This window comes from Cebidichthys violaceus, unplaced genomic scaffold (assembly GCF_023349555.1).
Source record: "Cebidichthys violaceus isolate CVI_PGR_0920_01 unplaced genomic scaffold, fCebVio1.0.p SCAF_6, whole genome shotgun sequence".
NCBI classification, from domain to species: Eukaryota; Metazoa; Chordata; class Actinopteri; order Perciformes; family Stichaeidae; genus Cebidichthys; species Cebidichthys violaceus.
The window spans coordinates 6,221,194-6,245,045 of record NW_027176816.1 but is presented as its reverse complement, the minus strand read 5'-3'; the positions used below and the strand labels follow the sequence as shown (position 1 = coordinate 6,245,045).

The 23,852-nt window shown below is 42.2% G+C and overlaps 2 protein-coding genes across 4 annotated transcripts in view; one reads left to right on the top strand and one right to left on the bottom strand.

Moving 5' to 3' along the window:
* The window catches only part of arhgef25a (Rho guanine nucleotide exchange factor (GEF) 25a), a 41,388-nt gene extending 28,744 nt beyond the window's left edge, over nt 1-12,644 (bottom strand). The window contains exons 1-2 of one of the 3 annotated variants that reach the window (XM_068733796.1): nt 12,471-12,644; nt 11,259-11,397 (exon numbers count right to left, since the gene is read on the bottom strand). In XM_068733796.1, coding sequence (XP_068589897.1) covers nt 11,259-11,397; nt 12,471-12,566 — 235 coding nt within the window. In that variant the 5' untranslated portion in view covers nt 12,567-12,644. Of the gene's footprint in view, nt 1-1,005; nt 1,501-11,258; nt 11,398-12,470 lie in introns of those variants that run through there. The other 2 variants (XM_068733795.1, XM_068733797.1) reach the window with 2 other exon arrangements.
* Nucleotides 12,645-21,497: 8,853 nt separating this feature from the next.
* On the top strand, nt 21,498-23,827 carry ankrd33aa (ankyrin repeat domain 33Aa). The gene is made up of 4 exons (XM_068733799.1): nt 21,498-21,755; nt 21,884-22,013; nt 22,107-22,247; nt 23,001-23,827. Exons 1-4 carry the CDS (start codon nt 21,498-21,500, stop codon nt 23,825-23,827), a joined length of 1,356 nt encoding a protein of 451 aa, XP_068589900.1.
* The last annotated feature ends 25 nt before the right edge of the window (nt 23,828-23,852 follow it).

Below are 23,852 nucleotides of genomic sequence, written 5' to 3'. Positions count from 1 at the left end.
CCCCATGTGCAGGGCCTCAGCGGGTGGGTCCACTGTTTATCCTTTTGATGTAGGCTTGTAAAAAGGTAACAAACACACAGCGTGGTACCGCAGCATAAACTCTTATTGTGCTATTGGTCACTGTTGTTGGTTTAACTTTGCTTCCGAGCCACAGTGGCAAGAGGCCGTGTGTGTGTGCGCACTAGACAGCGACAGGGAGAAAAGATTTGACTTCTAATGTGTTCCTGCTCTCAGATAGATGTTACAATGGGTCTCGAGTTTTGTATGAACTCCAGCCATGTTGTAATAATGTATAATGCCACCGGCTGCTTTTGCTATTCTTATGGGCTGCTGCTAAAAGATAGATAAGACAGAGAAGACAGAGAGGGGAGATCACTGCTATTTTGTTCAGCCCCCTTCTTGGGTTTCATCCATCCATGTGCTGCACATACCTATCTGACACACACTCATCATGAGGATGGCCACTATCCACATCCACATCACACACACACACACACACACACACACACACACACACACACACTCTCTCTCTCTCTCTCGCTCTCTATTTTTAATGGAAGAATGTATGATGCATGTCCTCTTTCCTTTTCCTCACTGTGTAGTCTTCTTCGCCTGCTCTGATGTGTCTGTGACACACATCTGTTGCTTTAGCTGGAGGCGGAGAGAGCAGGCGAGAGGATTGATTGAAGCTTACACTGAAACCATTAGCATACGCTCGCAGGAATGGAGGGAGAGATAAGGGAGAGGTGGGTGGACATGTAAGAAAATGGTGAGGAAAAGAGCAGCGAGTGAATGTAGCGGTATTAACAGCAGAGGAGTCACTTCAGTTCAATATGATCAACAAAAACACACGTGAAAAACTCAAAGAAAAACAGACTCACAAACACGTTTTTAAAGTACAGCATCAGCTTAAAAGGGCAAGGAAACTTAGACGGATAATGACAAACTCTGTGAAAATCAACATTTTGTACGAGTCGGTTGCATTTGTAAGTGTGTGACACTGACCTCTGACTCGGGCATAGCAGCAGCCACACTTGACCAGGACTTTACGGAACAAGTGTTGGCAGCCACAGCCTCGGTGGTGGCGATGGTGATGGTGGCCCCCTTTCATGCTGTTGAACCATGAGCAGAGGTGGGCATGGCCCGGCACTCGCTCTCTCTCCCCCCCCCCCCCCGCCCCTGTCTCTTAAGTGTTCCTCTCTCACCCTCACAAGTAGAGGTTTACTCCTCACAGTGTAAATCCCCAAAGTTGTCAGTCGATGTTCGTCCTCAGTTGAACGCAGACAGACTTAAAGTCCACATCCAGACCAAGAACAAGAGAAAGAGTCCACAAAAGCAGCAGCCAAGAAGAAATCCACACTCACAGGGCTTTTCAGATGGTGATAAACAGCCAAGGAAACATTCCAGCAAGCTTATCGCTATATTGGACGTGCTTCCCTTCCCTCTGTCTCTCTTTTTCCCTCTGTTTTCTTTCTGGAGCTGAGCTCTCGCCTCTGTGAACTGCCTGGTCAAATGACAGACTGGGAGACTGCTTCAGAGAGGGAGAGAGAGAGCGAGGGAGAGAAAGAGAGAGAGAGAAAGTAAGGGGAGGGGTGAGAAGGGTGGAGTCTGCAGCTCCAGTTGCCGCTATTCCAAGATAAGGTTCCCACTCCCCTTATTTTCTCTCTTACTGTCTTCCGTTTCTCTTTCTCAGCTGTTTTTTCTTTGGTTTCCCTGCGTATCCGCTGTCCCAAACTACCCAACTCTGAGACCAAACGCAATGCTTCACTCTCTAGTGGAAATCTAGCTCTCCTAGAAATAGTAACGCTGTCAGGATACGTAATGCTATTTACAGAGAGGCCATGTTGGGTTGAAGGTGTCATGTATTTTCCAGTAAGGTGTCTATAAGTGTGTTCAACTGACAGTTGAAGTGTGAATGTTCACTTCATGGATCGTAGAGGGCTTTCCTGACTATAGGACAGCTTTAATATTGACTTGTGTGTTCATTTATGACCATAGAGCAAAGCAAGCGTTTTTGTTTTTTTTTCTTTTTGTTTCCATGGAGCGAGCAGGCAGTCTCAAATTTCACAATGCTGGCGTGTTGGCATTCTTTGTGTGTGTATGTGTGCGTGTGCATTTAGCCATCACATGAAACATTTAGCCGTCATTTAGCCTGACAGTTCATTACTGTATATAGTGGGCAATCTGACCAAAGGAACGTATAGACTTAAGGGATCCCAGGTTTACTGGGAGATAAAATCGTCACGATATGTAACTTCAAATTGCAATATCAATATACAGTATATCATAATATAGTCAATTTTCTGGAAATACAAATTTTAAAACATGTATAGCTAAAACAATGTAGGCCTGCTCTTATACAACTATGGTCAATGTGGCATGTTTAATGGTCTGACTAATTTCTCCAGCTGTATTCCCATCAGATATGGCAAATAAGCAAGTGTTTTGAAGAAGTTTTACTCATCAGTGCCGGACGTCCACTGTAGGACTTATCGTTTCTTGATTTTACTCTTTACCTGTACTATTTCTACAGAAATGTATTTGTGTACATGTGTGTGATATGTGCTGCAGGATTAGGACCAAAATGATAATCACAAGTATTTTGATTTAATCATGATCAATATTGAAATCATGATTATTTATTGATTTTAAGGACAAAATATTTTTATTGCACTTTCACATTTAAGAATAGAGCACTGCTTTCACTTCCATGTGCTACATTCCTGCTATTGAACAGTTATTTGCAACAAATTAAGACGGTTCCTTATTCACAGTGCATCTCCTAGAAACAAATAAAAAATGTTACCTAAGATTAAAACATAGCTCTGTTTTTCCTTTCACATTGTGCTAGGCTCCATTCCTAACCTGACCTGTTTGTTACACCGAACCACCTGAGAAGCAGTCATCGTAAACTGTTTGGAAAGGGCAGGCACTTTCAAAAAATACTTAGCAGGTGATTGGATGTACCATCTGTCAATCAAACTCTAACAGAAGCCAGTTGGGAGAAAAGCAAAGACATATTTTCCATCTAGAAAAGCCATCAGTGTCGTCCGTGGACTGACTTACAGACATTTTGTTCATTAATTGAAGCCCCAACAAGATGGATTTTCATGTGATATGAAAGTGTATCCAACTACCGTGTAAGGTAACTATATCCCTGCTAATTAACAAATCTTTGTATCAAAATAAGACCAACAAGGTTCTTCTTCACCTGAATTCCGTGCATTTTTGTTTTGCCCGTCTGCTCTCTGTCAAGCGAGTAATATAGAGAATATTATTCTTCTACTCTGGACTGAAGGCGCAACATTTAGGAACGTTTTTCACAAGCTGTCGCTGTAGGGTGAGTGGCAGCGGCATGACAGCTCCCCAAAAGCAAACCAAAACATCTCGTTTATCCCTTGGTGGCTGGCTGTTAGTTTAGGAAATGCTTAATTTGATATGCAGTAGAATTTTCTAAGTGGAGCAGGCTTTATCACAGTCGGTCATGTTCATTTAATTGTGGGAAGCCAAAATCGTGTTCATGATTAATATTCAATTAATTGTGCAGCACACCTGTGTACGTGTGTGTCTAAGACTGAATGAATGCTCAGGGTGACAGACAGAGTGACATGAGTGTGCATATCTTATGAAGGGGTTGTGTGAGTCAAGGTAAAAACACAGGACTGTATCTGTGCCCCCACACAAACACACACATATACAATCTGTCTTCTTCATAAAGCTTTTCATCATCCAGGTCATGATTATGTTGAAGCTGGAAGCTGCTGAGGTTGTGTAATTGCTAACACAGCAATATACCATTTAAATGTGTACTTTACAACAGAGCACATTAATCTCAATCAACACTATGACCTATTAGCCTTTCTTACAGATGAGTCTGTTGACATGTCATTGTGGGACACAACTCAACCCACAGAGGCAGGAAGATGAAAGAGGTTGGTGATGATGCAACTCTGAAATACTGCACATTCTGAGACCCAACCAATTATTTTCTGACCAAGACACATCCCTTCTTCAGCCTGAAGCCGCTGAGTTTATGACTCATGTTTGTGATCTCATCTCACTTTTGCAGCACTCATCACGCCATGCTGCTTTCACACAAGCTACAATCCGACTGTGTGGATATCACCACCTGGTTACTGCAACAAAGACGAGCAACCACTCAGGTTCCTCTTCGGTGCCATCGGCGGAAACAAGAGAAGGCTGAGGATCGGCTGGCACTTAACCAACGTGCACGCATATGCACGAGCACGCACGTCCCTGAGGTGCACTGTCACGTACTTCAACAGTAGGCAGTGCTGTCTGTCCATTATCCATCTCCACAGTGACAGGGTGGTGGCAGATTGCTGTCAGGATGTTTCTGTCACCTGCAGGAGAGTAAACAGAGAAGCCTGGCTGCCTCACCCATTACCCACACAAGTAAGGTACACACACACAATCAGTTGCATTTGACTTTTACTCTCTCTCCATCACTCACAAACACACAGGGCTGACTAATGGAACTATACCATGTACAAGAAAAAAGTTTTCACAAGTGAGAGGAACCCGACAGTGATATCATCTATTCTAAGATTCAGACAGCACACTGGGTTTCCACATGCAACACTTGCACTCTGCATAGATATAGATAGATCACAATCCCCCGCTTCCTCCTCCCAGCCTCCCTCCATCTCTCCCTTTCTTTTGCTTACAATGGATGCTTTAAGCGACTGTGATTGCAGGGGCAATTCACCAGAGGAATATTGAACAGCACTGCTGAATGTCTCCACTTGTCTGATGCCGATATGGCTGCCAAACACTGTCCAGGCATAGGAGCACAATTCAAAAAGAGTTGAGAAACAATGGATTTGACAGCAGAACAGAGGGTTTAAAAGCAGCAAGACAAGAATCTGAGAGCAAAGCATTACAAATTGAGTGAACGCTGCCAGAGCTTTACACAAACGCCGACTACCCAGCGGAGAGATAATGAAGAATACACTGCTGCAGATGCATTCAAAATTCATGAAGTGAATGCAGGGAAATCTTTTCATGTGCTCTTAAGTTGGAGGATGCCAGAGTGTGTTTCTACAAGGCACCCAGTAGGGGGCATTTGTACTTGTTGCATAAGGTTGATTGGTTAGTTCACTTACTTGGCAGTGCCTCTTCAAAGCATCACAGACGTGAACATTTTGTTTTACTCTACTTTCATAGATCAATATTTTTTGCAATGACAGCAACACAAATGTTTGGAATATAAAATATTCCACAGATAAACACAAAAATGTACATGTAGTTGATATATTGAATGCTCCCTTTCTCAGTATGGAATTAAACCTTTGAATATGTGAACACCCAAATTGGCCCAGGAGACATGTACAAAGCCCTGAATGTTATCAAAAATATTGAAAAAATGTTCCTCCCCTGGCTTGCAGAGGGGAGCGCGGGATGTGAGGTGAGGCGTGCATTAACATCCATTCATCTCTCTTCTTTTATCTTTGCTCCCTCACTCCTTCCTTCGCTCTCTCCATCTCCCACACGGGACTCACTAAAGATGATTCATCCGCACACATATGCTTGTGCAGACAGGGAGAGAGAGACCCGGACTGCTACAGGAGGATGAATAAAATCCATACATGTACGATCACACCGGACTGGATTTAAAGGCTTGCTAAAGATTAGCTCGCTAGTAGATGGATGTGTGTGTTTTTGTCTGAGCCAAGCCAGCCAAACAGGGAGAATGCATCGTCTTTAGACTCTGTGTGGGAGACAGTCAGTCACATTGAGGAGTCGTGTTCAGAGAGGAATCTTGAGTATGATTTATGAAACAGCTAATCAGCTCATGTAAATGAACACAATGCATTTCCTAATGTTTTTCTGTAGTGTCATTTCTGGAATACAGATATTGCATACACAATACATCCTGGACAGTCAACTCATTCATAATGTACACTATTAATGCACACACACTTAAACTGCAGAAGGAACAGGCAAATACACAATGTATTACATAAGCATGTAATAACTACAGCAAGTCTTAGTTCAGCTTTTCTGCAGTGAGTTCCCCAACCCCCCTCTGACATTAGCCTCTCCTCAACCCATCAGCCAGTTGAAATCCTGCCAAAATATGCTTCACTTAGATTTTCCTTCCTCCCTCTCCCTCGCTTTTTCCTCCATTAGTTCCTCTCTCTTTCTTCCTCCTGTCGTCTCTCAGCTGAGCGCCAATTAAGGCAAACTGGCATTCTGGACAAGTCGGTGTGAGGGGGAGGTTTTTGCCTTTTGGCCGAGGTCCCATCATGGAGCAGCAGTCACAGAGTTCTGCAACTGTCCTGTTCTCTTCTGTGCTGCTGGTCTGCAGAGAGATGCTGTTTTTATCCAATTAGACTAAACAACACTGCTGGCATACACCAGGGAGACTCACAAATGGGTTGCTCTGTGTTTGTGTATGCATTTGTGCGTGTGTGCACTTTACCATTAGTACCACTCAGTACCTCACCATGCAGTGAGCAGGAGCTCTGCACTACACAAAGGGGAGGTCCACCACCCGTGAGACTTGGGTCTCAAAATATTCCCGATACTCACGTACCACCCACAATTACTAGCATACACACAGAGACACACTTTGTACAGTCACACAAACACATACTCCTTTCCCCATCCAGCTCCTCTTTTTCCAGCAAACCACGGTGATGGTACTTAATCTGAAGCTTGTCAGAGTTCTGCTTCCCTACCTGACCCCCAGCCTGCCTCCCTCTCTTTATCTCTGTGAACCTTGTTCTAGCAGCAGCAATGCTAGCACTGAGATTCTGGAACTGCTGCTCACCATGTTCAAGGCCTGAGCCAAAACACCACCCAAAGGAGAAACTGTTAATTAAAGAAAAGCAAACCCAGGGACCACACATGGGGAGACACTGCTGCTTTATCCATGATTATTAATTACTGAGACCAGAGGTTTTTCTGTCAAGGGAAAGAGATTTTCTGTTGGAAAAAAAGAATTAGAGATAGTGTTTCTGCTACATTGACATAAAGTCTGAATCATGCTGTAAATCCCTTAAAAACGGATAAAATTGCAAATCAGTATTCTTGAAATTTGTTGTAAGTGTATGTGGCACGTATGGGATCACAATGTATATAGATACATGTATGTGTGCACATGCATGTGCCTGTAACACTGTGTTTATGCCTCCTTCCTTACTGGTCAGTCTGTAGTCTAAATGCCAGCTGTGCTGCAGAGCAGTGACCTGTGAGGTGTCCTGCCTGACCTAAGCCTTCCAGCCAACCCTGCCTGACCCACTTTGAAACACAACATGGACTTCTACCATTTAAACCATACAAAATACACACATACACAATTCTTTTAACCCAATTACTCATGTAAAAAGGACATGTTTCAGTTTTTCATAACACAGAGGGCAGACCACTCACATGTTTTGCTTACGATAAACCATGTGGTCCTCAACCCTTTAAAGATGCATCAATGTGAAAGGGGTTGCTTGTAGTGATGAACCTGCAGAGAATTATCACCCAAATCCGCAGTTCCTTCAACTGTCCAGTCTGTCAAGACCACTCTCAAAGTGTCATTTTAGGGCACAACAGGCAGCTGTATTCAGCAAAGAGCTCTAAAAAAGTAACACACACCTGCTCAGCACCAAACAGCAGACAGACAAGGTTAGAGACTAGCGACTAAAGTAGCAGATATTTCCCTCAGGAGTTGGACCAGGAACAGAGCTAAAAACAGAGTGAATATTGTTCTCAAATCTGCTAATTGTTCACAAACATGACTCCAAATGATTGATAGCGTTGCTCTGTAACTGCTGGATGTGTAACTAAGCAGCTGTTTCCCCTGCCAAGTGACCAAAAAGTCAGTTGTTGTGACTTAACAGAAAGTCCACATATATGTGAGGTAAATGGCCATTATTTCACAAGAATACTTTTCAGAAACGGTCAGATCTTTAGGTCAAAGGTGCAGATAACAGAATCAGGCCTGTTCTCTGTGCAGTGTTTACAGCAACATCAGGGGTACATTGCGAAACAGAAATGGAATATCAAACTATCTTGGCATCCCAAGGGAACACACACAGTACTCTGAGAGCTTTGTATGACGACTGTTTGACAACATGGTCATGTCTAATAATTTATAGGCTATTATACACATGGGAAACATTTGCTATTTATGCAGGTAGGACTAATTATATTTTGTGATTCAGATGAAGTCATCCGACAGAGTACATCTATTTTGCATTACAATAGAAGACATGTGAGATATCATAATCATGTAAATAAACACAATTACACCATCCACCGGTGTGAGGTAATGCTGTCTAGTTTCTGGCCCTTATAACACAATATGATGCAGCTTCAGGTTGATCTCTGCCCATTTAAGGTCACACACACACACACACACACACACACACACACACACACACACACACACACACACACACCGTTCAGTCCCAGGGTCCTCTGGAATCAGCACTCCTCCTTGGATGGCACACTCTCCCAGCCTCTCAAGAAACCCGGTATGGACAAGGACATGCATTTTCCACATAGTTTAACTCACATCTACTCATGAATATGGGGAATGATGAATGACGATTTAATTTGCACTGCAATGAGGTGCTCACAACCATAACCATGTTTTCATGGGTATTGCTTTTCATCAGGAGACAGACAAAGTGACTTTTGACTTTTTAAAGTAGGAGTTACAAATTCATGTTTTGATCTCTAGTATTTCAAATCCATTTAACATTTCAGGATTTTATTTGTAGAAAAAAATGTAACTGTAATAGTAGAAAACACTAATTGTGTGCATTGACTGTAAAGACTGTGGCACAGAGAGTATGATGTAAGTGCTCATTATTTTACTACAAATGTTACTACAAACTTTCTTACACTGATAATAAGTATGTGTTGAATAGAGATGTGCATAGTCTATGTGTCTCTTCACATGACCAGTGTGTGCAAATATTACACTGTTATTCCTTCTGCTTCAGTGCAGTTTCCTGTTGATGTAGCTTCATGCATTTTACCTTGAAAAAGGAAACATCGTAAAAAAATTTGGACAAACATAGCCATCCATCACTGATCGGTGTTACGAAACAGACGCTGTAGACACATTGTCTGGGGAGAGTGAGAGTATGAACTATATGGCTGCTGGGAGTCCGATGAGCCAAGAGACAGACTTGAGAGAAATATGATCAGCAGCTCTGTGTACTTGGAGGGGAAGCCAGGTTTAAAATACCACAGCTACAGTCATGGCTTTAAGGAAAAATAAAAGATATACATAGGGATTGGAAAACGAAGGGGAGAAGAGAGGGAAACATGATGATCTGGGGAAAATAAAAGGCCAAACTGTAAAAGTTGAACTCCCGAGAGGTGGGAAGAAGAGCAAAGTAATTGAGAAATGGGGAAAGGGGATCTGAATTCATGGAGGTTGGCACTGTCCTGTGATTCTTAGAAAGCCACTAGCAGGCATGTTGTGTCTAACATATAACAGATGGCCCTTATAGCCCATGAAGCACGTCTTTAAAGAAAGCAGGGGCCTCTCCTCTTTTCCATTCTCTTTCACTGCCACAGGATGGAAACAACACCATGGCCTCTGTCAGTCAAACCATAGCTAAATGTAATCACATGTCTCACATGTTCCACATGTTTAAGACGGACTTTAATAACTATTATCTTATTTAAATAAATAATAGTAAAACAATCTATTTAAATGGCAAGTGTGCAAAATTTGTTATGAAAAAAATGTTAATTTAGAGTGTATAAAAATGTCCATCTCACTAATGTTTTAATGTTCTAGGTTGCCAAGCCTGCTAACTGGATCATTAGAATTTCGATTGTAAATAGTGAATCGGGTATATATTATATTGCAATATAAAATTGCAATCACCATCAGTAATTCATATTGATACATTATGATATTTACGAAGAATGTTTTATGTAAAAAACTCATTTGAAAAGCTATTATTTTCAAATACTTAAAATTAAATCTGTTCTTTTCAACAATGAAATCATGAACCATGATATTTTATTCTGGGAATTTGGTCAATTTGGTTCGATTAAACGGACAGCCAATGAATTAAAATAGTTCTCGTCCAGCTTTACTCTGTGCTACGACAACGTCTGTATCTTGTTGATGTGGTTCAGATGTTTTTCTGCATTGTGTTTCTTTGATTTTTCCATCCAATTTCCCATCCGGAGGAAATTGGGCAATGCAAAAACAATTGAGCAAAGGAGCTTGTCAGTGAATGGAATAAGCAATCTTCGGTCGCTATCCTTCCACATGCCCCTGAATAATTCTGAGTGCTGAGCTGTGCATGAAAATAATATTTTGGAAAAACGTCAACAGCACACCCCATCTGAGTAAGATCATTACAGATAGCCATCACTGACAGCTTCCTCTGGCCTCACTCACGCCCCTTCTGTATGCCATATATGCCAGTTTGTGGTCCAGCCACATGGTACTTGCCACCAAACCCCCCATATATACACACACACACTCCCTCTAACCCAAACCCAGATCCAGCTACAAAGATCCTTTTGTTCAATTCCACTCAAGGAGAATAGCAATGTACGGAACCCTTTCCCAGCAAAATCCAGTGCAACCAACAGGGTTGGGGCAGGATGGGAAAGGGAGTTCAGCTGAACATGTTTTCGTGCCCCATCTGGAAAGTGTTGCATGTGTATACACACAAGAACTCTTTTTCTCTCAAACACATTTATTTATGGCACATTACAGCAAAGCAATTTAGTGCTATCAGTGCTAATAGAGGATACAGAGGGTGGAGTTTAATAAGAGTAAACTACCAACCCTCGAGTGACTCCAATCTGATACTTTCCCTGAAGTTATTACTGCCTAATGACCACCATCAAATATGGCTGACGGGACTCAGGGCTTGTTTTTTATCCTGAATTCGCATATGGTGTGCATGCAAGAGCAGGCTGAGCTGAAACTGAAGCAGCTCACGTGGAACATACACACTAATAGATTCAAGGTTGTTTATTTATCAATACATCATCACTGCATATATGTTAACACTAACCCAGACTGCAGCAAGGAGATTTCATGAGTGATTAAGTGGCTGAGCAGGCTGTTTCAGAAGTCGTCACTGCACAGAAATCTGCGACGTTTCACACAAAGAGTCAAAGCCGAGTCTGGAAGTTTGTGTTTCGGTGAGACTCTAAGCTGACTGGTTTGGTGAGGGCCAATGTTTGGACTAGCATTATGGGTTTGAGGTCACAAACTTGTCTGTCACACTCAGTGCAGCCTTTTCGGGTCTTACCTGTTCTTTCTCTCTGCTCTGGGTTTTCTGTAGTAGTGGCCTGCTGCTCCCACTCCAGCCCCTCTGGCTCCCACTGGCCCTGCACAGGCCCCTTCTCCTCCTCGCTTGATGGGAGGTCCGCCTCAACCCCCTCTGAGAGCTACACACAGAGATGCCTTTGTCAGCGGTGGAGCCCTCTCAAGGAGGAAGTGATGGTAAGATTGTACACAGTGCTTATGGCCACATAACCACAAAACATTATACCAGTGGCTGTGTTTTTCCACTATTCCCTGCATCTTTTTCATCCCTTTCTCCATTACACACTGAGCAAGAATGCAATAGAAATCGTTGAGGTCCAACTTCTGCCACAGAGCTTGGATAAGAACCGTTTGTCAGACAGCAGTTTCAATCTATTTAAAAACTCAGCAGCACCGGAGTGGAGGTTAATAGAGGCAGTTATCAGTCCTCTGCGGGGATGGAGGGAGATTATAATCACTGTTATGTTTTTCTCTCTGCCAGGGATGAAATTATCAATCAAGATAAACCTTTTTTTAAAGAGAAAGCAGAGTTTCAAAAAGAAACCCATTTAGATATTGTAGTACACTCTGACCTCTGTATGTTTGAGTGTCCAGATGCTGCGTCAAAACCTACACGCTGTAGTTTAATCAAGTTCACTAAATGCAAACGTCATAATCGATATTGTTTTTTTAGAACTGCATTTGAGGAGGATGATAATAGTATCATAATAGTAAACCCTTTTTTCTGTTTTAATGGCAGATTAAGGGAAGGACTGCTGGAAATTTGCTGGTAAGGCACTAGACCTGCATGAGTTTGTTTATGGTCAGATGGTTTAATCACCACTACTCCGCTTCCTGTTCCTCTGAAACATCCAAGATTCCTCCTAAGCACTGAACAGAGACAAGCAATCCTTTCATCCCTCTCTCTCTCTCTCTCTCTCTCTCTCTCTCTCTCTCTCTCTCTCTCTCTCTCTCTCTCTCTCTCTCTCTCTCTCTCTCTCTCTCTCTCTCTGCTTGTTCGTCTTGACATTTTAGGTTTATGATCAAATTATAGAGATGACACAAAATAAACGTGGTATGAAATGATATTGGCCAGAGATAAGCTGGACGTCATGCTCTGCAAGCCCTGAAAAATACCCCCATACGTGCCTTCTTTTTGATTCATTATGCTTTCATATAAACAACCAGTAAACACACAGTGGGATCCACAACTCACCCACTGTTGATTGGGCATGGCCACGGAAGTAAGCACGTCAGCCATGGCTCCCAACATCTGGTCAGTGCGTCCCTGATTCTTTTGTAGAGCCTTCATTTTCCCCAAACGGCAAACAAAAAAACTGTCCTCAAATTATTCCCTGTTGTTGTGACCCTTTGGCTCTCTGGGTCCTCTAGCTCTCTTGTTCCCCTGTTTTCTGCTCCTTCAGCTCTTGTCTGACGGCACACTGTGCCACAATTTGGAGCCGAGCCACCGCAGCCCGCCTCGTTCTAGCCTGATACACAGGAAACCTCATGCATCTGAATAATTGATCCTGGATGAAGGAGGCATATTTCCGTCTGGACAGGAGCCTCAGAGCTCACTCTTCCTTATCCCTCTCTCAACTCCCCAAATTCAGACACAGGTTAGCTGACTGGAGGTGTCTCGAACTCTGGCTTAGTCCAGTGAAAATATCCACCTTGTGCTCTAAATATATGCTTCCCCTGGAAACTCAGATCGAAGATTTTCTTGGGCCTTCTTCAGCAGAGTAAACTGTCCTCTTCTTTGCCATCGCTCTAAATGAGGAGTCCAGACAGTGTGGAAGTATTTCTCTGTGAGGTTGGTCTTCTCCTGTCCTTCTGTCTGAATGCTGAAACGGTGAGCCATGACTTCCAAACTGAGCACATCACCCACCCTGAAATCCTCCTTTCTTGTTCTTCATTGGCTATAGAGGATCACCACCCCCCTTCCCAAAACCTCTCCTCCTTCCATCATTCTTTCTCGTCTTACGTTTTTTCCTCCTTGACCTCACTACCTAATTTTTTTCCCCAATCTTAAACTATCTCAATCTTTTCTATATATCTTTCTTCCAGTCTTTCTTTGAACTATCCTGGCACCCTGGAGCTGCTCTTCATCTTTGCCCAAGTCTCAGGCAGTGACACATGGATTGCGTGAACTCTTGAGCAGCAGGGCAGCCCCAAATAAGGTATAAATACACAGTCCATGAAGCTCAACTATGTAGGAGACTGTCACCGATTGCACACACACACACTCACACACACATTACACAACTTCTTTAGCTGCTCAAATACTGATCAGTCAAACCAGGAGTGTTTGTTTGTGGCTACTTGAAAGATAATTTGATATAATTGTGTGAATAAATTCACAAATATGAGACAAATTGGAATATGTCACTTGGCAGATTATATTATTGATATGCACACGGTGACTGCACAGTTATGAACAATATTACCAAGAAGAAAAGGAGTCAAGAGAGTTGGCGGCTTGATGAGGCTGTGCTTTGGCAGAATGGTATTTTGAGCAGCTGCAAAAAACAACAACATGCAATTGAGTTCATATTTTCTCACTTCTGGTTCCCTCATTTCAAAGTCAATGGGTTTTTTTGAATGGGTTTTTGGTTAGAAGCCTGAAATCAATTTAACTTTTGGTTCTACATAAAAATCGACACGTCAGTCACGCCAGCAGATTCTGTTGTCTGTCTCTCTTGGCCTTCATGAGTGGACACGTTACCTTCAAGAAATGGAAAGTTGTCATGGTCCCTCTCCCCACTAACACTGAATGAGGACTGTTGGAAAGACTTGCATGTGATCCACTTGAAGCCTACATTGGGTGGATCCTTTAGGAGACTCTAAGTCAAAAGCCAAAGCAACAGCAAGCCTTTGGAGTGCAAACAATGAAGGGGAGTCACCATGTCTCTGAAGACATTCCATGTTTTCTTCTGTGTCATTTGCATTGTGACAAACAACAAACAGGAGTCATGGGACAAGTAGGTCCAGCAATTTCCTTTCTTCACAATCCAGGCCCCCACGTAACTGTGGATAAATGTCTGGTTGCATTTCGTGGGTACTATCCCTTCAGACAATATATAGCAAACAAACCCGTACAAATAGGGTATCAAAATAAAGGCAGCATGTGATGCAAAGTCCAGCTATGGCAGGAATATGCAGGTGTATACTGGGAAACCTCCTGGGGAAGCACCTGAGGAGAACCAGGGCATGAAGGTGCACTAGACATGGTCAAAGGACTGAAAGGTCATAAAATCACATGTGATCTTACACCATGGGTGAGGAACTGCTGAAAAGCAAGCTTAACATGTTGGGGACAGAATGAAAAAACAAGCCGGAACTTCTGTATGACGGCATTCAAATTGAGCCCAACACATCTTTCTTTCCAATTTTACGTCAATCTGTGAGATTTTATGATGATTTGCATATTTTTTTCCTAGTCACGTAACAGGTACTCTTGATGTATGAAGGGGTTTGAGGAGGGAGGAGGGTAGATGTCATCTTATGGGGTATTTAGGTAGTCAACAAACCGACAAAGAACCTGTTGGGTAATAATTACAATTACAATCATTTTCTAGATGTTTAAACTGCTGGCGTCAAATTGAATAACATGAGGGTTAAAAAACACGGTGGCTAACAAGTGGCTAAATAAGACTACTAAACCGAACACTAGTCTGCCTTTATTTTAGTGGTGGGGATGTAAATGTATGCGTCCGTAGTTCATTTATAGCCTAATGTCAGCTTTTCACTTCTGGCCACAGTATTTACTTTTCAAATAACATAAAAGAGGTGTTCATTTGTGACAAATATCTTGCTAAACAAAACGTGAAAGTACTATAAACGTTTGTTTGCCACAGAGTTTATTTTCCCCGCTAATCTAAAATCCAATGAAAAAATCCCATTGTTTTTTGTCGAGGGAACTATTGCAGAACCAATGCTAATTTCCGTGTTGGCCTACAAAAATATGTCATCCATGCAGCAAGCCAACATGCTGACATTGAACCTGGAGAAACATACAAAGTCTTGCAAAATAGATTCTAAGGCCATATTCGTCTTTAAATCACATGGAAACTAGCATATTTTTTTGCCTATAAACTCTGTAAATCCTTCTGAACTGTCTGAGACAGTTGAGTATTTCCAGATTGCTTCAGGAATATTTTTGGACAACCTACAGTATGTCTCAAAGTTTTAAGTTCCACTGAGCCCAAGTGCAGCGATCCTCATGCTGTTCTGTTTTGGTCATACACAGTCTAAGCCAAGAGTTATTGGGGTGGCTGCCATCTTGGTGTCTTAATTGGAATCTTGCTTTAATTATTCTGTGTCTCTTCCACCATTTGATTGTGTTATTCTTCTAATTTATTGGTCACATTTTTTTTGAGGGTTGCTCCCAAAACAGATTAAATGCATGTACACACTTCCCTCCACTGAATACAGCCACTTTCTTTGCTTTCAGTCAAACAGGGGCCTGCCAAACACACAGAAGAAATAACCTCCCAGGAGGCAGAGTCCTCAGTTTTCAATTAACACACCTGAAGCAATCTGAAATCAACACACCTGTTTGGTATGTTGTGAAACATTTTAAATAAGTTTAAGTTTATTTGCACAAAAATACACAAACAAAAATAAATAATATATATACAGTGCAGGGAGAGGCAGAAAAACCCAAATACATATTAATGTTATTTTGGTATTTAAAATTACAGATGAGATATGGATGTGAAAAACTTCATATAAGATTCATATTTTTGACTTTTAACTATACTCCATTACTGTATCTCTCTGACATTCTGTAGCATCATTTGTTGATAATGGATGAATATGTTATTCATTACAGTTTTGCAACCCATGTTTTTTCAGGTCATTCTGCTATGTATCATGCCCTCAATGTTTTTGTTTTACCATATGTATATGTTTTCTTTGTATCTGTACATTGATAAGGATATACATGCAGTGTTTTGTTGTGTTTCTCTGAGTGCATTCCAATATTTTGTTTGTTTTTTGTCAAATATTAAGAAACACAAATGTCAAATGTTTTTACATCATACTAACGGTGTGTCGTTTTCTTATTGCTTCAGGTGTGTTAAGTGAGAAATGACGACTCCTCCTCCTGGGAGGCTATTTCTTCTGTGTGTGTGTGGCATACCTCTGTTTGACTGAAAGCTCAAAGGAATTGGGTTGGGTGTATGCAGTGGAGGGAAGCGTGTAGATGATTTTCATCCAAAATGATAGGGAGAGATGACTTTGCATGGTTACAAAGTTTCCACAACACTCACAACAGCCATTTGCACACAGGTCAAGACTGTGGACACTTTCTCTAAAGCAGTGCAGCTAAAAGTGAAGCCCACACACCTGTTGTAGCTGGTTCAAATCAGGCTCTGCATATCTCTCTCACTCACTCATTCCCCGTCATCTCACTACACTATCTAATGAAGACATAAAATGCCCATACAAACTTGTACTGTGTTGCTTTCTGATAGAAATGCTCAAAATGTTTAAGATTTCAAGAGAATAAAACTACAAGAAATGTTTCAAAAACATCTATGTCTGGTTAGGTTTTGTATTTCTTTGTTGAGCAGGAAAATAACAAATATGTTCAGTAATTGCTGATTATGGCATATCACCTTGAAATATCGCTCCCCTCCATTTAGGGGCTCTATCATCCATCTGTGTGAGCTACATTCTGAAAAAATTTAAATATGTACGCACTTATTAGGAGTGAGTGAAATAGTATAATGAAGAAGACATGGTGCACATTTTCATATTCTGTACTTTTTTTGTTTCATTGACTTAACCCTAACCCAGCCCATAGCAAATTTAATTTTGGCAAAGAAAAGTAGTACTCTGGCTCTAAGTAAGTCATTTCCTTAGTGTGCAATAGTTGTTGCTCATACCTTATTCAACCACCCTTGAGTCAAAACAAACACCCCAAACTTCCACTTCTCATTGGAATAATTTCCGCCAAATCACCCAGAATCTCCTTCTTGTCGCACATGAACACGTTTAGCTCTGTTTCCACCCTGCTTCCTTCCATTTATATGATCCCTGCAGGCTTTTAGACTCTTTAGAAGAAGTATAGCTTAGGGGGGTTCTGTCTTTTAACCACATAGCTGGAAATAATATAGCAGATGCTCACAAAGTCTGAGCAAAGTGCTAGTAAGACTGGTCTTCAAGAGACTGCCAACAGTCTAATATTAGCTGAGCACATGGCTGTCTTTAGAATCAGTCACTAAGCTGGCTAAACTTAGTTAATTGCTTCCCAAGCCTCTTTCCAAGTTCTATTGCTCTACCACTGACCTCTCCTGGGTACTCTGCTGTCTGGGGGAACGTTGGACAGCCTTTTGCAGTGATGAGTGAATGACTCTGCTTGGAATTTGCAGAATAGGAGGAAAATAACTCTGACCCTAAAAGGAAAGTGTTAGTATATCAGGAGGTCGGAACAAAATGTTCTTTAACTCATGCTCATCGGATTAGTAATAGTTTGTAAAAATCTGTTGGATTTTCTTTTGAGATAAACACAAACTGCTGCTGTGTGCTATGTGTGCTGTGCTGCCCTCGTCTGGTAAAGCTGCCGGATCATTCTTGTGTATCAAACAGGATAAAGGAAAACACACACACACACACACACACACACACACCGCTACCCCACCCTGTTGTGCCAAACTGACATCCCTTTCCTCTGCATTTATCAACTTCGTTTCTGTTTTGGCCTTTCACAAGCTATAAATCCTCACCCCCGAGCTTGCCCTTTCGTCCTCTTCCTGAGTTTCATATCAGTAAGAAGTCAAGACCCACCTCAGGCTCCTGTGTCTAAACATAGCATCTTTTGAGTCATGGATCAGGTTAGTGCGATGCTATAGATCTGATTTGGTGGTTCACAACCGAAGAGGCAGCTTCTAAAAAGTAATTGGTTGGGGCATTTGATGGGATTTAGTGAGATTATGTTGTTGGAGGCGTGTCCGCTTCAGATGGCTGGTATTAACAACATGTCTCTGTTAGTTAACTCTTCAGAGCAGATCAGCGAGTATAATTCTCAGGATCAAAAAGCTTTTGAATGACTCACAATTTGTCACAGTGGCTATCCTCAGTCAATACGGGGCTCTACGATGATGGACGTCTGATATTAAAATAGTTTTGCTCGTTAACAGTGCTGGCATGAGGCATTTGACTTCTTAATGGTATGTTCCTTCACAAAGTGCAATGGGCAACACGTAAGTTCAGAGCAAACAAGATGTGCCTTGTTGTGAGTTGGTGGATATATTTGGAGGTGATATAGACAGCAGCTGGAACGTTCAGTGTGGATTTTATAAACTTGAGCTATATAAACATCTTGATGAACTACATAAACAGGGCTCATGTCCAACACTGCATTACCCAGTTTGATCAGAAGAGGACAGTGCATCCCGCTAACAGAGAGGAGTTGTTGCATAAGGCAGGATATACATTCACATGCACAAAGTCACAGATTGGTCCTACTCCAATTCACTATCGGGTTAAATCTATTTACATGAACCTTTTAATGCCACGTGATTAAGTCTGTGATGCTATGAATAAACCTGTTGACGTTATATTCCTGTCCACATATGGGGTTCGCCCATCAAAACAAAAGGGTTGTGGTTACAGCTAAAGCAGAAGGCTCGAACAAATGTGAAACTAGTAAAAAAGTTAATTAAAGCGTCTTAATTTGTCCTTTTATAACTGGAATATAAGATAACTTGGGATATTCGAACGTGTGATATTTTTGTCGACGCAAACAAACCTGAGTAACCAAGTTAAGAAGATAATTAGATGAAAATGTGGGTTTCCGAAACAGCGTAAAATAAACATGTTTTGCTGTGTTCTTTAAATGCCTTAAGCACGCAGATTTTGCAAATCAGTTGCTTCAAACTTTGGCGGCATGTGCTTGTGTGTACAGTGAGCTGTGTTTGTGTGTAGGCGTCTTTGTATTTGAGCATTTGTTTGCAAGCATCACAGAATGTCCATGTGTTTCCATGCATGTCTGTGTGTGTCATCCCTGTCATGGGAATAATTACTAGCAAGGCCCCCTGGCTTAAAGTAACAGCAGTGCTAGTTTGTTGTCCCAGCAAATGGATTTCCATGAGAAAACAGGCCCAAAAGGCTGTCTCCAATCACACAGACGCACTGAAATTATTCAGGCAGGGGGTCCTCAGCAGCACAGCAGATTTAGGAGCCATAGCCTCCATGATTCAGTCACAGCACTTATTTGGACAGTTAAGAGAGGTTTTCTCTGACACAACAGACGGGCAGCAGAGAGCTGTGGATGGACAGATTCAGAGAGAGCTGAGGAGACAAGTGAGAGAGAGAGAGAGGCGAAAAAGTGAGCCAACTAGCTCAACAGACTGTAAGGGGAGCAAGGTTGGCTGTTGTCTGTTTCTTTCTTTTAATCCTTAAATCTTCTGTAATCAGGATGAGAGGGAGAGAGCATGTTGCCTGACTTAGGACAGCAGGGTCTATGTTGGGACCTGGACGGATTGCAGGCTGAAGAAGCATCCTAACTGGCCAGTAGCAGAGATGGAGGGAGGGGGGTGGCATTCAGCTAGAGACAGTTTGGAAATGTAAACTTAACCAGTTTCTACCAAGAGTCAACAGGAAGAAGGGAAGTCCAATTAATGAGGATGGTTTAACCACTGAGAGCATTTTTTTTTTAAAGAAGAAAGAGAAGAGGACTTATCCGTGGATCCGTTAGGGTGAGAATTTGCTTTTACTATTTGCTCCAAGATTTTTTTTTTCACTTTGCTTTGGCTCAATTTGTTGCACATATTTTGACATCTTCACTCCACAGCTCATATTTAGGATCCAGAGGAAGAAGCTTGATCAGATAACAAGGTGCTGCTCAGCAGGAAGTGTAAGGCACAATGGCAGAGTTAAAATAGGAGCGTTCTATATCTGTGCAGAAGGAGGAAGAGAGAGAGAAGTTTGTGTGATTGCAATCTTCATTCTTCTACGTGGCACAATGCGGAAATAGGAACATGTGTTTGTGGGATTAAAGGAGGTGTGCAGTTCTATCTGGCATTAAGTGAGAGCTTACCCAAAATATGCTATTACTCTAGAACATTGTCAGCAGGTGCAAAACTGCTTGTGCAATCTGTGTTCATTTGTGCCTAGTTTGGATATGATGTAGCGATGTGTGCAGAGCCAAAGCAGCTTGAAGCCTGAAACCCTCAATCCCTCACTGGAGAGCAATCGAGCTCTTTCTCATGCTCAAAACATTAAGAACGACTGTCTATCCCATCCTAAGCCTGAGCCTTGAGAAACAATGTCATCGCTGGATTCAAAATATCCTTCATACAAACATAACATTTGTATTTTAATGATTTATACCAAAAAAAAAACACTGGATAGCAAAGTGCAGTTCTAATGCTCAGCAGTGTGGCACGGGTAAGACACCATGACAGATGCTGTCACTCGCCTGGCCTCCCATTGCTTCCGGCACCATATGGCCTTTCTCAACCCAGTACATTCCTCCTACTATGCCTTCATTCATATGACTTTTCACAGACCGAGCTTCTGCAGTTGTACAATGTTTCTTGACTATTAACTGTATACCTGTTATTTATATGTAGCTATATGTATATATGCACATATTGCACATTTTTATACATTTGAGTATTCATTATCTTGAAGCATATAATAGCGAAAATATTACTCTCATAGTTATAACTACTCACTCTATTCTTCTATTCTATAATGGGCTGAGTGAGTGAATGGGCATTGGCAAAAAGCATGTTGCACAGTCAGCTTACACATCTTGTAAACGGATCAGCCGCTCTAACAGGAGGGCGGAGGTGAGGAGAAGCTCATCATCCTCTTCTAGGCACCGTGCCTCATACACACGCTAACTTCAGAAGCTGCCAATGTATCGATGTCATTTTTGCATTCAGACTTGCATTAGATGCTTATTTTGAGGGGACGAAATCATACATAATCCTATCCTAGATGGCACTAATAAAAATGTAGAACCGTATATGCCTTTTGCACACAAATATTTTGCAGTCACCAACACCTTTCACATTAGGATAAGCACACATTTTTGACAGTACCTGAATTGGAACATGAGATACATCAGTTCAAGTTGTTACTGTCTTTTATATCAGCAGCATGTGGCCACCGAGCACAGCATTTGTTTGTGTCCACAATGACAACTATTAATGTTTTCCTATTCAAGATGTAGATGGTGAGCAGCAGACCTGACACCCAGGTGTGATCCCAGGCAGAAGGGGGACCAATGGCCACCTCAAAATATGACCCCCACCTGGGCGCAGGTCCATCTGAGGACTCGGATATCCTCCTGGATGATTCTGACTCAGTGAGTATGCTCTCTGAAGACTCTGTGCTTCCCGACTATGAAAGTGAGGAAAAGTACACAGAGCCGGCTAAAACGCTGTATGAGGCCTGCGCTCGGAATGACCCCACGTCCATGCGCAGGATCCTGGAGAGAGGCGTCACTAAAGACGAGGCCAATGACCTGGACATCAATGGCAGGGTGAGTTGGATTTCATTTCCCTTTTTACAACAGTGACTTTGACAAAAAAGTCAGAAATCTTTATTTCTACAATGAAAAGGGTTTGATAGTCATGAAGGTGCATTTATTTCTACATTGTTCCCCCTCAGAATGGACTGATGTTGGCTGTGGGCAAGGGATTCGTAGACATAGTCACCATGCTGCACACATGTCCATTAATAGACATCAACCACCAAGACAATGATGGCAACACCGCCCTCATGATTGCTGCTCAGGCAGGTATGTCTCGTGACATATACACCACATAACCTCAACATCTAGTCTCAATTCATCAACCTACCATATTGACATAATGTTTGGGTTTTTTCCCAGGTTTTGTGACTATTTTAAACTATATCCTTAACTTCTACTCTGGCGTGGACACCGAAGTCAGGGATCCCCGTGGCTTCACGGCTCTCATAAAGGCAGGCCTACAGGGCCGAGAAGAGTGTGTGTCCGCCCTGTTAATGCATGGTAAGTTTATGGAGGAAACAGGAGGAACATCTGGTGTGTGTGCACACATGGACAATAGAGGCAATAAGCCCAGGTTCCCTACATTGAGGTAGACCATCCCCCATGGGGCATATTTAATGGTTAAGAAGAAAACTCAATTTACAGTAAGGATGAAAGTATGACAACTATTGTGCGCAGCCCAGGAAAATGTAAAAACTATAGATGTTATACACATGTGATTTAGAGGGTAAGCCAGGATATGTGATCAGTAAACTAATCTGGTTTTTTTTCTCTCCAATCATGTTCTACTTAAAGTTTCAATTATGTCAGAGACAGATCATTTTACAGGCAAAGAGTCATGTGTAAAATAGAAATATATGTCTGCAACTCTTGGTTTTGTTTTAAAGCCTTGATTATTCATTAAGCGGGTTATCATAGTTTTTGAAATAGACATATATTCCTCCAATAATGAGAAACTGAATTATTGAAACCAGATAGCTTTCGAGAAAATCCACAGAACTCTGGCCTGATTTTAGTACATTGTTTTCACCTAATTGCAATCTATAGCCTATTTCACCATGCTGTGAAATGGCCTGATTCCCTTCTGGAAGATAGATGTGCACATCTACTCAATGAACTGTGCTCCAAAAGTGACCACATGGTGGGGTCATTTTACTGATTTCCTCACATCTCACAGCATCCAATGATTTTGAACTTGTGTCCTTGTTTTTACCGGGGGTTTTTGTGCTATTTTTCTCCCCTTTTCATGTGCAGGTGCAGATATGAATGCAATGGATCTGGTCCAAGATAGAGGTCTAAAGGATTGGGTCCTTAGGACTGGAAGGTTTGAGACTCTTAACAGAATCCGCCGCCTGCAGGCTCATTCTGTCGCTGAGCAGTTCTGTGACAGCTACATTCCTGAGTGGCCTGAGCTGAAGCAACTGGTAGCAAAGGCCACAGCCATCAAAACAAATAGTCAAAAGCTGCGGCAGTGCTTAAAAGACAGTCTTTCCTTCACCTTCCCTCATGACCCCCAAGACAATGGGGTCATGGACCATATGGTGCGGATGACTTCAGGCATCCACAGCCCCCTGATAGCCACTGGTTGCCGTCCACTCTGTCCCTCCAGCCCCCCAGAGATTGGCAGGCGACGGTTTGCCGTCCCTGAGCTGCTTGAAAAGCACAGCAGCAAGGAGTTGGAGGAGAGCACAGTGTCCCACAGTAAAGGCTCCGTCACCACCTCAGTTTCTCACGGTGCTGTGTCAGCCACCTCTGTATCTCTGACCTCCTGCTGCCAAGACACAGAGCGCAGGGAAAGCAGGACGTCGGGTGGCATAAAAAGCTTCATTCCCCGCAGCATGGCACATCGGAACAGCATTTTCCCCGCAGGATGTATTCCCAAGATTGAAGTAACAAAATCTGGAGAGCCCACTCCTAAGAAAGAGAAAAAGAAGAAAAGGCAGAAGGGCTACCTGGAGCCTCCTGTCTGGAAGTACAAGGAGGCCAAGGAGGAGAAAAAGAGAGAGAAGAAGCAGCAGGAAAAGGAAAAAGAACAAGAGAAAAAACAGAAGGGGCCCAAACGTTCATCGAGCCAAAAATGAGGATTATTGATAGAAAATCGTTATT